Source organism: Misgurnus anguillicaudatus, chromosome 22 (assembly GCF_027580225.2).
Source record: "Misgurnus anguillicaudatus chromosome 22, ASM2758022v2, whole genome shotgun sequence".
In the NCBI taxonomy this organism is placed as follows: domain Eukaryota; kingdom Metazoa; phylum Chordata; class Actinopteri; order Cypriniformes; family Cobitidae; genus Misgurnus; species Misgurnus anguillicaudatus.
This window is the reverse complement of record NC_073358.2, coordinates 51,368,230-51,381,590: the sequence shown is the minus strand read 5'-3', so window position 1 is coordinate 51,381,590 and position 13,361 is coordinate 51,368,230. Positions and strand designations below refer to the sequence as shown.

Genomic DNA, 13,361 nt, shown 5'->3' with positions numbered 1-13,361 from the left:
GGTAGTAATATGATTGATTTTCAACTAAATATTGTCCTATCCTAAAAAACCATACATCAACGGAAAATTTATTTATTAATTTTATTTTTAAAAATTGACCCTTATGACGTTTTGTGGTCCAGGGTCACATATAAAGAGGGTCACACGCTATCGGCTAAAATTGGTTAAAAAATATCAGCATAAAAAATGTCAATAGCGTGCAGCACATTTTTTTTTTGTATATTAACCTTCTAAGACCCCGGCTTTGGTTTTTCTTTTTTTCAGATTTCTTCCAGCTATTTGGGGTTAAGAAGAACCAATAAATATAATCGCCAAATATTTTTTATTGAACATAAAGCAGTGTAATTGTCCACGTTTGAGTACAACTGGTCCCAGTTACACAGAATTAAATATTATGGTGCAAAAACAAAAAAATCTGATGTCCATGTATGTGGAAATCCAGGTCTTAGGAGGTTAAAAAAATGTTAACGCTTAAAAAAACACAATAAAATCAACAATTCAGAAATGTGTCCCATTATAATAAGTTAGACTGCTGTTTTATTTAGCCTTTGATGACTGATGTTGATGAAAAGTACCTCACTTTTATAAAAGAGAGTTTTACTGCGTTACATGCTGAGTTCAGCATCAAACGTTTTTAGTTCATCCTTTCTCTCTTTGTGTGTGTGATGGTTTTTGAGGCAGTGTTAATATCATCTCATTAATCATGTGTGCTGAGTCAATGAGAGCTGTCAGTGTGTAATTATAAAGTTGGGGATATTTATAAACCTTTATTCACATACTCAAGGCCGAGTCACTGAGCTCAGCTGAAGATCTATATATGTACCTGTATGTTCTCTAGCTGATACTCCAGGTCGGTTCTCTCAGTTTTAAGCAGATCTGTCTGGTCCAGTGCATCCTGAAGGCCCTGCGTCAGTCTGAAGATGTGTGTCTTCTGTAGATCCATCTGCTGCTGAAGTTTACCTTGCTGAGATAAACAAACACATACACAAGATTGCTGCTCACAATTTTAATCATTCAAGTTCATCCTGTGAAAAATTCCTATAAAAATGTAAAGTTAAAGAAATAGTGAATGAATCAACATAACATTAAAGGTGCTAAAGAATGCATTGAATGTTAAACTGTTGTCTGATATCTACATAGAAGGTCTGTGGCTTTATTAAGTGCAAAAAGGATCCAGAAATAGTTTTACTTGTCCATTTACAACCCTTATGCTGCGTTCACACCAAACGCCAATAGAGCGTCGGCACGAATGATTTCAATGTTAAAGGTGCCGTGTGTCATTTTTAAAAGGATCTCTTGACAGAAATGCAATAAAATACACAAAACTACATTATCATGGATGTATAAAGACCTTTTTTTATAATGAATCGTTATGTTTTTATCTACATACACCGAGGGTCCCCTTACATGGAAGCCGCCATTTTGTGCCGCCACATTTCTACAGAAGCCCTTAACGGACAAACATTTTTGTCTCCGTTGATGACATGTTTTTCTGGTGGCGGCTACTGTAGCTTCTCTATGCGTTTTAAAAGCGAGGGGTGAGCAGTGGGCTGAGCCGTTGGTTTTAATTCGCAACCTCACCACTAGATGTCGCTAAAATGTACACACTGCACCTTTAAGTCAATGTCAAGACACGTTTACGCGTTCTCGCGGACGTGAATGACGCGAATTGACGTGGGAATGAAGCAAATTCACGTCTGACGAGTAAAAAAATTTGAACTTTGGCGACAATTCGCGCTGCGTTAACCAATCAGGAGCCTTCCTGCTATTGGTGGCAGGCCCGTCCGGGGTCACTCTTGCCCCTCCTACAAGAAGCGGAATTCGCCTCAGATGCATTCAAAATGTTCAAGTGGCAAACTAGACGCAGTAAACACGAATTTGACGCTATATTCGCATTTGGTGTGAACGCAGCATTAGAATGAAATGGTCTATTCTTTTCTTATTTGAAACGGTCATGAATAATAATGTTGAGCTCTGCCCTAATTGGCTATTTCTAAGAGCAGCTCCTTCAGTAGCTCTGTGTGTGTGTAAACAGATCTTATGTTTGAGTCTGTATCCGATAAAGATACAGATATTGAGGAATAATCAATTGTTTGGAGATTGTTAATGGATGTTTCTGAGTAATAAGTTTGTGTTTTTCAGTATGTACCTGCAAAACGTAACTGTAACGTCAATAGTAGAACTTCAGCCTAAACGCTAGCATATAGCATTAACTAGCATATAGCGCTAACTCAGCAGTCACAACTTTTTAGCATTGTAACAACATTGTAGTCAGTGTTTTGTTGAATGCACGATCCTAACATAAGAAGGAGGAAACAATCGTGTTTAAAGCTCAAGATATGTCATTACCAAGTACGGAGCTTGTATTATTCATCTATGCCTCAGTAAATACAGTTTTACATTCTACGGCATCTTTAACAAGTCAAACAAATACTTGTGCTTTTCTTTTAAACTGCATGAGACGCAATGAAGTCCAAAAGTTCGTGTTTAATTTCCCTTTTTCTTTTTGGCATTTCAAATGTGTCACACCAAACACAGAGAATTTTTAACTTCTCATTTCACAATTTTCAATTTCTATGGAAAGTCAAGTTTTAAAGGCGGGGTGCATGATTTTTGAAAAACACTTTGGAAAAATGAGTCGGGCCGAGTACCAAAACACACTTGTAGCCAATCAGCAGTAGGGGGCGTGTCTACTAACCGACATTGTTGCCTGGGTTGCGTATGTGTGGGGCGGGTCTATCAAAAGAAGGTCCAGATTCTTTTGGTTTAGGGGCGTGTTTGTTTAGGTGATTTCAAATGTCAACATTGGTTTTCATAGATCATGCACCCTGTCTTTAAGGTGGATTGTGGGATTGACGGTAGTGAAGGAAAGAGACTCACAGCACATACCTTGTATTGTAAAAATGAACACTATACATCTATGAACACTAAAATGCACCCCAACTGGTCATTCAAGGAGGAAATTAGCGTTCATTTTATGAATCGACAGTTATATGTACTCATTACAGTTCATGTTCAGTGTTTGTGTCACACCTCCTCCATAAGTCTTTGTTTGAGTTCTCTCTCCGTCTCTAGTTTCTGCTGAAGACTCCGTGCGTTCATCTCCAGCATGGCATGTTTCTTCTCCAGATCATTCAGCTAAAAACACAACAAGAGTTAAACAGAAGATAGATCAGGACGAACAGAAGGATCGTGTTATTCATAATGCTCCGTAAATAACCAGCGACGTGTGATTGGACGTCTCAATGTTTCATTAATCTCCATCAAGCTGTAGCAGTTAATCACGGCTTGTTAAAATCCCATATTGATATGAATATTAATAAACAGGAAGACAAACTGTGTGTGTGTATGCGTGTGAAAGACAGACTCAGAGTATCAGACAAGCTTTCGGCTTTAAGTCTTTGCTCTTTAAGTGCCTGCTGTAAAGCCACAATTTCAGCCTTGTGTTCCCGCACAGCCAATTCGACCGCCTGCCGAGACTCTGTGCTACGCTGATCCGCCCGTAACCTGCAATAATAATGACTTTAATTTCATCTGTGTTGAGTCTGAGAGGGTTTGTGAGATTGTGAAAGACTGGCAAATTAAATAAAAAAGTTTATTTAAAAGCAACTTGACAAATTAAATATTTTCAAGCACTGTAACGTAAAATGTGTTTTATGTCTCACTAGCTGGGTTTCCATCACCATTTTAAAGTATCGCATAATAAACGAGTGATGGAAACAACAAAAAATTTGCTAAAGTTTTTATGCTCGCTATAATGCCCTTGCTGCTAGTGCCCGCATCAAAAATGCTGCATTCCTTCTTCTTTGCACAGTATTCAGTTTGGCTATTACAAGCTGCACTGCTAGTAAATTTATAACTTACCCAATTGTAACTAAACGCAGTCCTAGCTCCATTTTCTAAGCGTGCCTTGTTTAATTTACTGTTGGTTACCAATATCACCATCATTTGCTCAAACAACTTGATGGAAACGCACCTAATTGGCATTTTTTGTTTTTCTTTTTTTGAAAAGATTTGCTTTACGTTTGGATCATGGAAACCCCAAGTCTTACCGATTTTGCTTCTCGTTGTCCAGCAGTCTCTGCATGTCTCGGGTTCTGCGCTCTGCCTGGTTCTTCTCGTCCTCCAGAGCAGATCTCCAGTTCTCCCATTGCCTTTCTTTCTCCAAGAGTTCATCATTTAGACTTTCCAGTTCCACCACCTGCTCTTCCAGCATACTGCATGTGGTCTTCAAAGTCTCTATGTTCTGAAACGGACCGGCACAAACGATAATATAAAAGCACTGAACTTTTGATCTAGACAATCCAAAGAGTTTATGTGACTTCTCCTTGTGGTCCAAGTTTTGCGTGCTAGTGTGTGTATCCGTGTGCTTATGTACCTGTTTCTGGTTGTTGAGGTGCATCTCTCTGTCAGCAACCTCGCGACGCAGGCGGTCCACATCTTGATCGAGTTGGATCCGTTCCTCGTTCTCCACCGTCATCTCGTCCAGTTGTTTGGATAGGTAGAAGTTCTGTCGGTTCAGCTCAGCGTTCTCTTGGGTCAGCTGGGTCAACTGCTCCTCCAGGTCTGTGATTACCTGCCATCATCATCATCATCATCATCCGCATATTATTTTCATTAGTATCCAATCTACCACAATCACTTCTCTGTTACCTAACCACTGAAATATTCCAGATTCAACACCAATGGAGTCAAGTTAATCAATAGAAATATCAACATCAAGTTATTTTTGGTAAAACAATATAGTTTAGTAAAATCTAGATAGATGTAGATGGAATATAGATGAAGGCATAAAGAGACTTATTACTATGATGTCACATCTAAGGGCAAAGGGTTTGAGACTGTCAACCAATCAGCCTTCTTGTTCAGCTTTACAGGGTTCCCACACCTTAGTTAACTTCAAATTTAAGGACCTTTCAAAAACCTTCTAGGTCCAATACCATCAAATTCAAGTACTAAATGTGGGGACACATTTCAAGTGAGAGCAAGGTTACATCGTGTTACCTTTTAAGATACATTGTTACAGTTCCCTTTTGAGGGAACTCGCGCTGCGTCACTGTGGTGACACTTTGGGGACGCCTCCAGTGGTAAGTGCTTCTGAATGTGTATATCAAATACAACCAACGGTGAGGCTTAACGACAAAGACAGGGTGACGCGGGAGTCAGGAAGTATATCGCTATCTGAAATATTGCCAAAGACGCCGTTACAGGGACGCAGAAAGTATGGCAACAGAGACGCAGCGTCTCGTTCCCTTCTCAGGGAACAACAGTTACATGGGTGATTCTCACGAAACCATTGAAACACCACGGCACTAATGATTTTAGCTTTAAAATGTGTAATATAGTAACAATAAAAAGCATCAGAATTATCACAATACTGTGTTCTACCTTGCACAATGTGTGATTTCAACATAAGAATTTATAATTGGAAATTTTATCTCATTTTCTGCTGAAATTCTCATTACCGCAATGTGTCTGGCTGTGTTTAAACATGCGTTATGTTGTAATTTAATCAAATTAACACAAAAATATTAAGAAGAAATAAATAAATGGATGTTTTGCTAGACTACTTTAGATGACAGAAAAAAAATTTACTGAATATTCATGTATAATAATAATAATGAAGAAAAATTAGGAAAATGATGTGTCCATGCCCGATGTTCTCATCCTCCGCAACACTTTTTGAGAACAGTTTAAGCACACATACAGAATTTTCATAAAGTTTGATTTTGAGTGACCAAGCACATGGACCAGTTACTTCAAGATGGCTACCAGGTAAGATCATTTTTTTACAGTTAATTTGAAATATTGTCTTGTCAGAATGCTTACACGACATTTTGATTATCATTACCGCAACAGATGCTTGTTAAATGTTAATTTAATTAATAGAAGCATAATACTTTGATTTTAAATGCATGTGCAGAATCTCCAAATTATGTTCTTTCAGGTTTGTCATGTCATTTTGAAAATATGTCAGTGTTGATGTTTTCTGACTGTTGCGGTAATGAGATTTTTTAAGACTAATTTTTTAATTATGTTACAAAAAGTGTTAAATGATAAGTAAACGTTTTTAAATTAATGTTCCCATTTACTCCAGACTTTGTTTTTCTGACATGCTTGACATTTTAAAAACCAAGTTTTCGTGAGAATCACCCACATACGTAACCCGAGACGTTTTCACGTGTCAAACACAACTATACAAAAAAGCATTTTGGTATGAATCAACATTTGCATACAGAAAATATAAGCATTTAAAGCAAAAAGTTTAGCACGTGTGCTTAAAAAGTCTAGCATTTTTATATTATCCTACACTACACAGGGAATAATATAGATTTTTTCCCCAGAAAACTTCTTGCATAAAATAGATTCAAGCACTTTCAATGCCCTGTATCTATGTATGTATATTTTCAAAAACTTCCCAGGGCATTGAATCCCCCTCCAGCCTCACAAACTTTAAAGGATTTCAATGACCCTTGGGAACCCTGTAGATAGTAAAAGCTTCATACCAGCAAAATAACTAATGTAAATCTGAGTCTTTAGACGTGAATTACTGCAGGAAAGTATTCAGATAAATTACACTGCATCTAGTCTGACTTCTGTTTGACACTCCTGTGTCCAGAAGGGATGACTCAAGGTCAGACTGATCCAGGGTCTGTGGTTAAGGATAAAGGAGACATTAAAGATCTGCCCGTGCTGACAGGTTGATTCTTCAGTGGGTATTGATTCTTTCACTGTCACTTACTGGCTTAAGACCAACAAAACAAAAGAGAAGACCTGTACAGATCTTTTCCCTCTTCGGCTGTTTAAATCAATATTTTTATAAGCCCCTCGTCCAATCCCTGAAGAATTGATTCCCGCTCACTAGAGTCATGCAAAGGTAGCACTACACTACTGCACTTCTTTTGAAACCAAAGACCTCAGTCAGAATTAAAACAGCGGTAGTGCAAGGGCTTGTGGGTAATATTAGTGCATAATGCTCAACTTACCGAACAGCTGTCTCTCAAAGCATCAAACTTGCGTTGAATCTCATCTCTGTGGGCCTGAACGAGTGTAACAGAAACACAATTACTGTCCGTTGGCACATTTGTAACATTTCATTTTATTTATAGTCAATTTTGCTATTCTTGGAACTTTGACGGACACAAACCAAAACATCACATTATTCATTATTAACTAATTTAGGTCTGCCATCAAGTAAAGTGTCTCACTCTTAGAGCGGTGATCTCCTCTTCGGCCTCTGCGGTCGTCTCCTCCAGTTCGGTTTTGGCCTGCTGTAGTTGACTCTCTAAAGCGTGACGCGCCGCCTGCAGACTGCTGATCTGAGACTCTCTCTCCTGTAATGACAGTGTCAGTTCAGACACCTGTCTCTTAATCTCCAGCTTCTGTTCCTCGTGCTCCAGACCCATCTGAAACAGACACATCAGTCACACAGCTGTAAGTACAAACATATCACTGCTTTATATGACAAACATCTCGTTAGCAGTCTTTTAGAAAGAATAAACATTTTAACTATTTGACTAGTTTATTATATTTCTATTATATTACGGCCTGAACGTGCTCCCGTTCAAATGTTTTAGCCTGTCAGCAAATTGATCTTCCAGATGTACCAGACAACAACAAAATGCCTGAATTCCCTTCAAAACCATTAACCAAGCCCAGTGTGTCCACTGGGAAGCAAAGTGGTGGTCAGATAAGACCAATATCACTGCAGGCTTGTTCCCAGACAGCAGACGTCTGGGTTTAAGATGCACACTGCAAAAAATGACTCTTACTTCGTTTTTTATTCGTTTATTATTTGATCATGATGTATTTACTTGATCAGCAAAATGACCTAAGAAAATAAGTCAAGTTAAGACAAAAATATATAAGTTTTAAGTGAATTTGTGCCTAAAACAAGCAGATAAAATCTGCCAATAGGGGTAAGAATTTTTCTTGAAATTTTAAGTGTTTAAGAAAAATTTTCAAGATTTTCTTTCTAACCCCATAAGCAGATTTTTTTTTTTTTTGCTTGTTTTAAGCACAATTTTTTTTGTCTAAAAACTAGACTTATTTTCTTAGGTCATACATCTTGATTAAAGAATTTGTTTATATTTGTTCTGAAAACAAGACAAAAATACTAAGTAAAAAAGTCTTTTTTTTGCTTTTAAGATTATGTTGGACAGTTGTTAACAAAATGTATATATTTTTACAGAAATAAAGTTATTTTGCATTAGAAATCTAATTTCGGAAACATTTGTTTGTCAAAAAAGATTTTTCAAATCTGGATTAGTATCATTTCTAGAATACTTGTCACAATCAAAATAAAATGTCATGCTTTGACAAAACATGGTTAGACAAATTTTTTGATGTTCAGGTTAACTGAGACTTTATTAAAGTATTATTTATCATAAGAAGATTTCACTGGTAGAGAGCAGTTTACTAGCCATATAGACCCGTTTGCCACTGAACCTGCATTAACGACGACAGTGGGGCTTCTGGCCTTAGTCAAACGGGCCGACATGTTTTATTTTCTTTTAAAGATCGGATGGTGACCCATAGTTTCCATAGATACCTTCGCATTGGGCCCCCAATTTGCTAAATCCTCAACTGTGGGTAACATACTTATGTCGCAATAGTTACCCTGTCTGGAACTAAGCTGATTTAAACCACAACACTGTGTGACACTTGCATTACATGTAAACAGCCCCTACGCTAATAGGATTTTATTTCTCTCTCCCCGTCTCGTCCTCGACCCCGAGGACAATGAGATCAACAGACCCATATATATATATATATATATATATATATATATATGTGTGTGTATGTATGTGTATATATGTATGTGTGTGTGTGTGTATATATATATATATATATATCTCCCAAGGGTTTTTCCCTCCTAGGACTTTTTTTATTTCCCCGGCTAAAAAGTCCAGGGGGGGGGGTCTCCTGGGGGGGTTTCAACCCGGGGAGGCAGCCTTCTTGGGCTTAACTTAGCACCCTCTTCTATACATTACATTAGTAATATGCTCGCTTATAATGTTGATTCATAGCCGCAGCAAATTTAGCTGCTTATGCTATCGTGTATTATGTTGTGCTATATGTCGATTTTCTGTGCTTTTCACTGCTTCTATTAATGTAAAGCTGATTTGAAACAATTACCAATTGTGAAAAGCACTATATAAATAAAATTGAATTGAATTGAAAAAACTAGCTATTGAAATATTTGCATTTATTTTCACTATACAATTTCCTATGACTTTGTAAGACTTATTATGATTTTTCTAAAACTGGAATATTGGTTATGAATACTGAATAAGTATTTCAAGGTTTTTCCATGACTGAACAACACTTTTGGCCGATTAAGTAGTGTATATCGGTCCTAAAAGCTTCCATACACAGTAAATCAGCTAGTTATTTAAGTAATATGGTTGTTTAAAATTTTAAAACCAGTTAATCTCTTCTCACCTCTCTGAGTCTGGTCTCCAGTTCCATTATCCGACTCTTCCTGGTCTGTTCCTGCTGGCTCATCTTCTCCAGATGTTCCTCCAGTTTGGCATTCTGTGCTTCCAGTTTCCCTGCCTGTGACTCCAGATAAAACTTCTGTTGTCGTAACTCTGAGATCATTTCCTCTTGCGCTTTCCTTAAAGAGACACCAAAAGACGCTGCAATCAAACTGTGAGCACCTGATGTTTCTTACTTCAATTGACTTCTCTTACTTTTTAACCACCAAACCTCTTTACTAAATTAACCTGCAAGACCTCAAAGCAGGTACTACTAACTAGTAAGACAAAAAAAGTTAATGCTGATCTAAACTCTTTCATGTTCTTCTGTGTGTAAATGCTGCTGTTGGCAGCAAGTTTATTTGCTTCTGAGAGTTCAGCGATCCTCTGCTCCAGACTCTTCATTTTATTGTCCATGGCATTGATGGTCTTCAGAGAGAAACACACAACTGTAAAGTCTGTCATTTTGTCTGACGTTGAAATACTGTCTGGTTTTCTGAACATTCGTGTAAAGTTGAGTTTGATTCGAGACACTTACAGCTTTCTGTTCACTGATGAGTTTACATTTTTCACGAGCTTCTTCCTCATGCTGAGCTCGCTTCTGCTCCAGACTTTCTTTATCTGCCAGATCCACTTTCATTTGCGCCTCCAGAATCTAAACACACAACCACAAACAAATCATACACAGAGACACACACACACACACACACACACACACACACACACAAAAACATATGAAGAGCTTAGATGCAAAACCCTCTAAGTGCATCTAACACGTTTTCTTGTAAATTAGATTTAGTTTTATCAGACCCTTAATGGTTTCTGACAACAAAACCGGTATTTTTAACCCTTATGTGTTGTTGGGGATGTTTTCATCCACTAGAGGGTTTTTTTAACTCTTAATTTGGCCACAACTTTTTCCCTGTTTTATCAAATTGAATGATTTTTGGTGAAAAATCTTATATTTACATATATTTTAAGAAAATGCTTTGAAATTTTTTAAAAACTCAACGATATACCGTGGGCAAATTTACTACCCTTTCGTGTTGTTAGTGGATGAAAACATCCACTAAATTCAACGGCTGTAAAAATTTATCAGATGAATATTTTTTCAAATTTTTTTTCATAAATCTGTTAATCAACCTCAGTACTGATCAAAACTACCAAATCTTCACAAAAATTCCATGATTTTAACCCTTTAATTGCCAAGTTTATAAGGTGTGTCACTGATTTGGGGAAAAAACACACACAAAATGACTGATTTTCAATATAAAAAGTGATTGTAAACTGGATTTTTGTTTACCTTTTTCACAGTCTTGGGCATGCCAAAGATTGGTAAAAACATTGGCTTTGAAACATTTTTAGTTTTTGTGTAGCATCAGTTTTAATTTTTTCTCCCTCATTTATTGTTAGTGGCTGTTTTTTCCCCATTGACTTCCATTATAACCACATTTTTTGATTGAAGAGCTATGACACCTTTTTATCATGCATTTTTGAATGTTGGTGTTTTTTCCTTTTGCTAAGATGTCAAATTTGTAATTTTTACAGTTTATCACAATGTGGCACTATTAACCCTTTAGTAGCCCTGTGCAAAAACAAAGCTTAATTTCTGACTTGTACATTGAGTTATATGGAGTATAACTCCATAATAAAAGAATATTATTATTGTGTGTGTGTGTGTGTGTGTGTGTGTGTGTGTGTGTGTGCGTGCGTGTGCGTGTGTGTGCATGAAAAAAAAGATATTCTGTAAAAATCTTCTCTGCATTAGACATTAGATTTATGAACATCATTATTATGAACACATAAGTGTTTAGTCATTCCAACAGGACTTGCAGCATATCACTTGGTGCTCTCTGCAAGTTTGTCTGGAGGGACAGCAACTCATGCACGAGGGAGGTGAAAAGCTGTTTAGGAGAAGGCTTTCCTAGAAGACCTGGGAAAATCTCTGCAGCAATATTGAGGAGAGAGCATCACCCTCGCATACCAGTTGCTGCACTGGTGAGAGAGATTCAGTCTCCTGCAGCTGTCTCTCCAGACACAAATCCACAGACACCAGCAGCTCAGGAGTGAAGAGGGGAACATGCAATTGGTGCAAAGAACAAACATGTCAGCACTTGCATCTGTTGTGGTGGACACACTTTCGGAGAGCACCAAGTGATGTGCTGCAAGTCCTGCTGGAAATACTGAACACACACACCTGCACACATACACACTAAAAGTTAGTTTGATTGTTTAGTTCTCCGTCCATCCTCTACTCTTGCTTCATTGTTCAATTTATTTGAAGTTGTTTTTGTGTTCATAGTAAATGATGTTCATAAATTTTTACAGAAAATCTTTCTCACACATGCTTTTTCTACCATACAAACTGTATATTCTATTCCCCTTACCCGCCCCATTCCTAACCCCAACCATCACAGAAACCCTTCTACTACTTCACATTTTCAAGAAACATCATTTTGTTTGATTTATAAGCTTGTTTCCTCATGGGGACATCAAAATGTCCCCACAAGGTCACAAAAACACTGGCATTCCTTACAATTGGTCCCCACAACGTGATAATTACCAGGTACACAAACACACACGCACGCACGCACACACACACACACACACACACACACACACACACACACAAATATGATTTTATTATGGAGTTATACTCCACAAAACACAATGTACAAGCCAGAAACCAAGCCCTGTTTTTGCACAGGGCTACTAAAGGGTTAATAGGGCCACATGGTGATCAACAGTAAAAATGACTAATTTGACCTCTTAGAAAAAGGAAAAAACACCAACATTCAAAAATGCATGATAAAAAGGTGTCATAGCTCTGCAATCAAAAAATGTGGTTAAAATGGAAGTCAATGGGGAAAAAACAGCCACTAACAATAAATGAGGGAGAAAAAAATTAAAACTGATGCTACACAAAAACTAAAAATGCTTTAAAGCCAATGTTTTTGCCGGTCTTTTGCATGCCCAAGACTGTGAAAAGGGTTTAAGAAAGTCCAGTTTGCAATCACTTTTTGTATTGAAGGTCTGTCATTTTGTGTGTTTTTTTTCCCCAAATCAGTGACACACCTTATAAACTTGGCAATTAAAGGGTTAAAATCATGGAATTTTTGTGAAGATTTGGTGGTTTTGATCAGTGCTGAGGTTGATTGGCAGTTTTGTGTGAGGAAATTTGGAAAAAATATTCATCTGATGCATTTTTATAGCCGTTGAATTTGGTGGATGTTTTCATCCACTAGCAACATGAAAGTGTAGTAAATTTGAACAATGCACAAGGGTTAAGTGACTAAGGTTGGTATTAAACAGATTTGAAGCGAAAGTATTTGATGAACATATAACTAGTGATGCACCGATGTATCGGCTGCCGATATTTATCGGCCGATTTTTGATGAATTTGAAACCATCGGCATATCGGCAATAGCATGAGAAAGGCCGATACCGATTGTTTATTAATTAACTGCATAACGAAATCCATTATGTGTAAAAAATTAGTTAATGTTGTTAATAAAATAAATGCTGAATAGCAAAAACCACCTTTGAAGGTTGTCATGCTGTCTTATTATATTTGTTTTAGCTTAATTTGTGCCTCTCTTATTATGTTGGTCAGTTGAATGTTAATTAGATCCAATCCATGTTCAGTAAAAATAATTTGATGCAGAAATAAACTAGCTAATAGACCAACTGTATAGTATTATATACAAGTGTTTAATATCGGTATCGGCCAGAAGTTGTCTGTTTAAATCGGTATCGGTCCAAAAAAAACCTATTGGTGCATCCCTACATATAACACAAGCCGAGAGCATTTGGTTAATATTATTCAGTGCAGAGATATAGAAAGAAAATAATTGACAGCACAATTGAGTTTCAACAAACCAC

The 13,361-nt window shown here is 37.2% G+C and overlaps 1 protein-coding gene across 5 annotated transcripts in view; it reads right to left on the bottom strand.

Moving 5' to 3' along the window:
* cita (citron rho-interacting serine/threonine kinase a) overlaps positions 1-13,361 on the bottom strand; it is a 100,302-nt gene that overhangs the window by 30,434 nt on the left and 56,507 nt on the right. For all 5 annotated transcript variants that reach the window (XM_055198241.2, XM_073861124.1, XM_055198243.2 and 2 more), the window contains exons 20-29: positions 10,018-10,134; positions 9,799-9,908; positions 9,445-9,619; positions 7,209-7,406; positions 6,987-7,040; positions 4,379-4,576; positions 4,053-4,246; positions 3,372-3,507; positions 3,034-3,138; positions 824-964 (exon numbers count right to left, since the gene is read on the bottom strand). In XM_055198241.2, the coding sequence (XP_055054216.2) occupies positions 824-964; positions 3,034-3,138; positions 3,372-3,507; positions 4,053-4,246; positions 4,379-4,576; positions 6,987-7,040; positions 7,209-7,406; positions 9,445-9,619; positions 9,799-9,908; positions 10,018-10,134 (1,428 nt within the window). The remainder of the gene's footprint in view (positions 1-823; positions 965-3,033; positions 3,139-3,371; positions 3,508-4,052; positions 4,247-4,378; positions 4,577-6,986; positions 7,041-7,208; positions 7,407-9,444; positions 9,620-9,798; positions 9,909-10,017; positions 10,135-13,361) is intronic.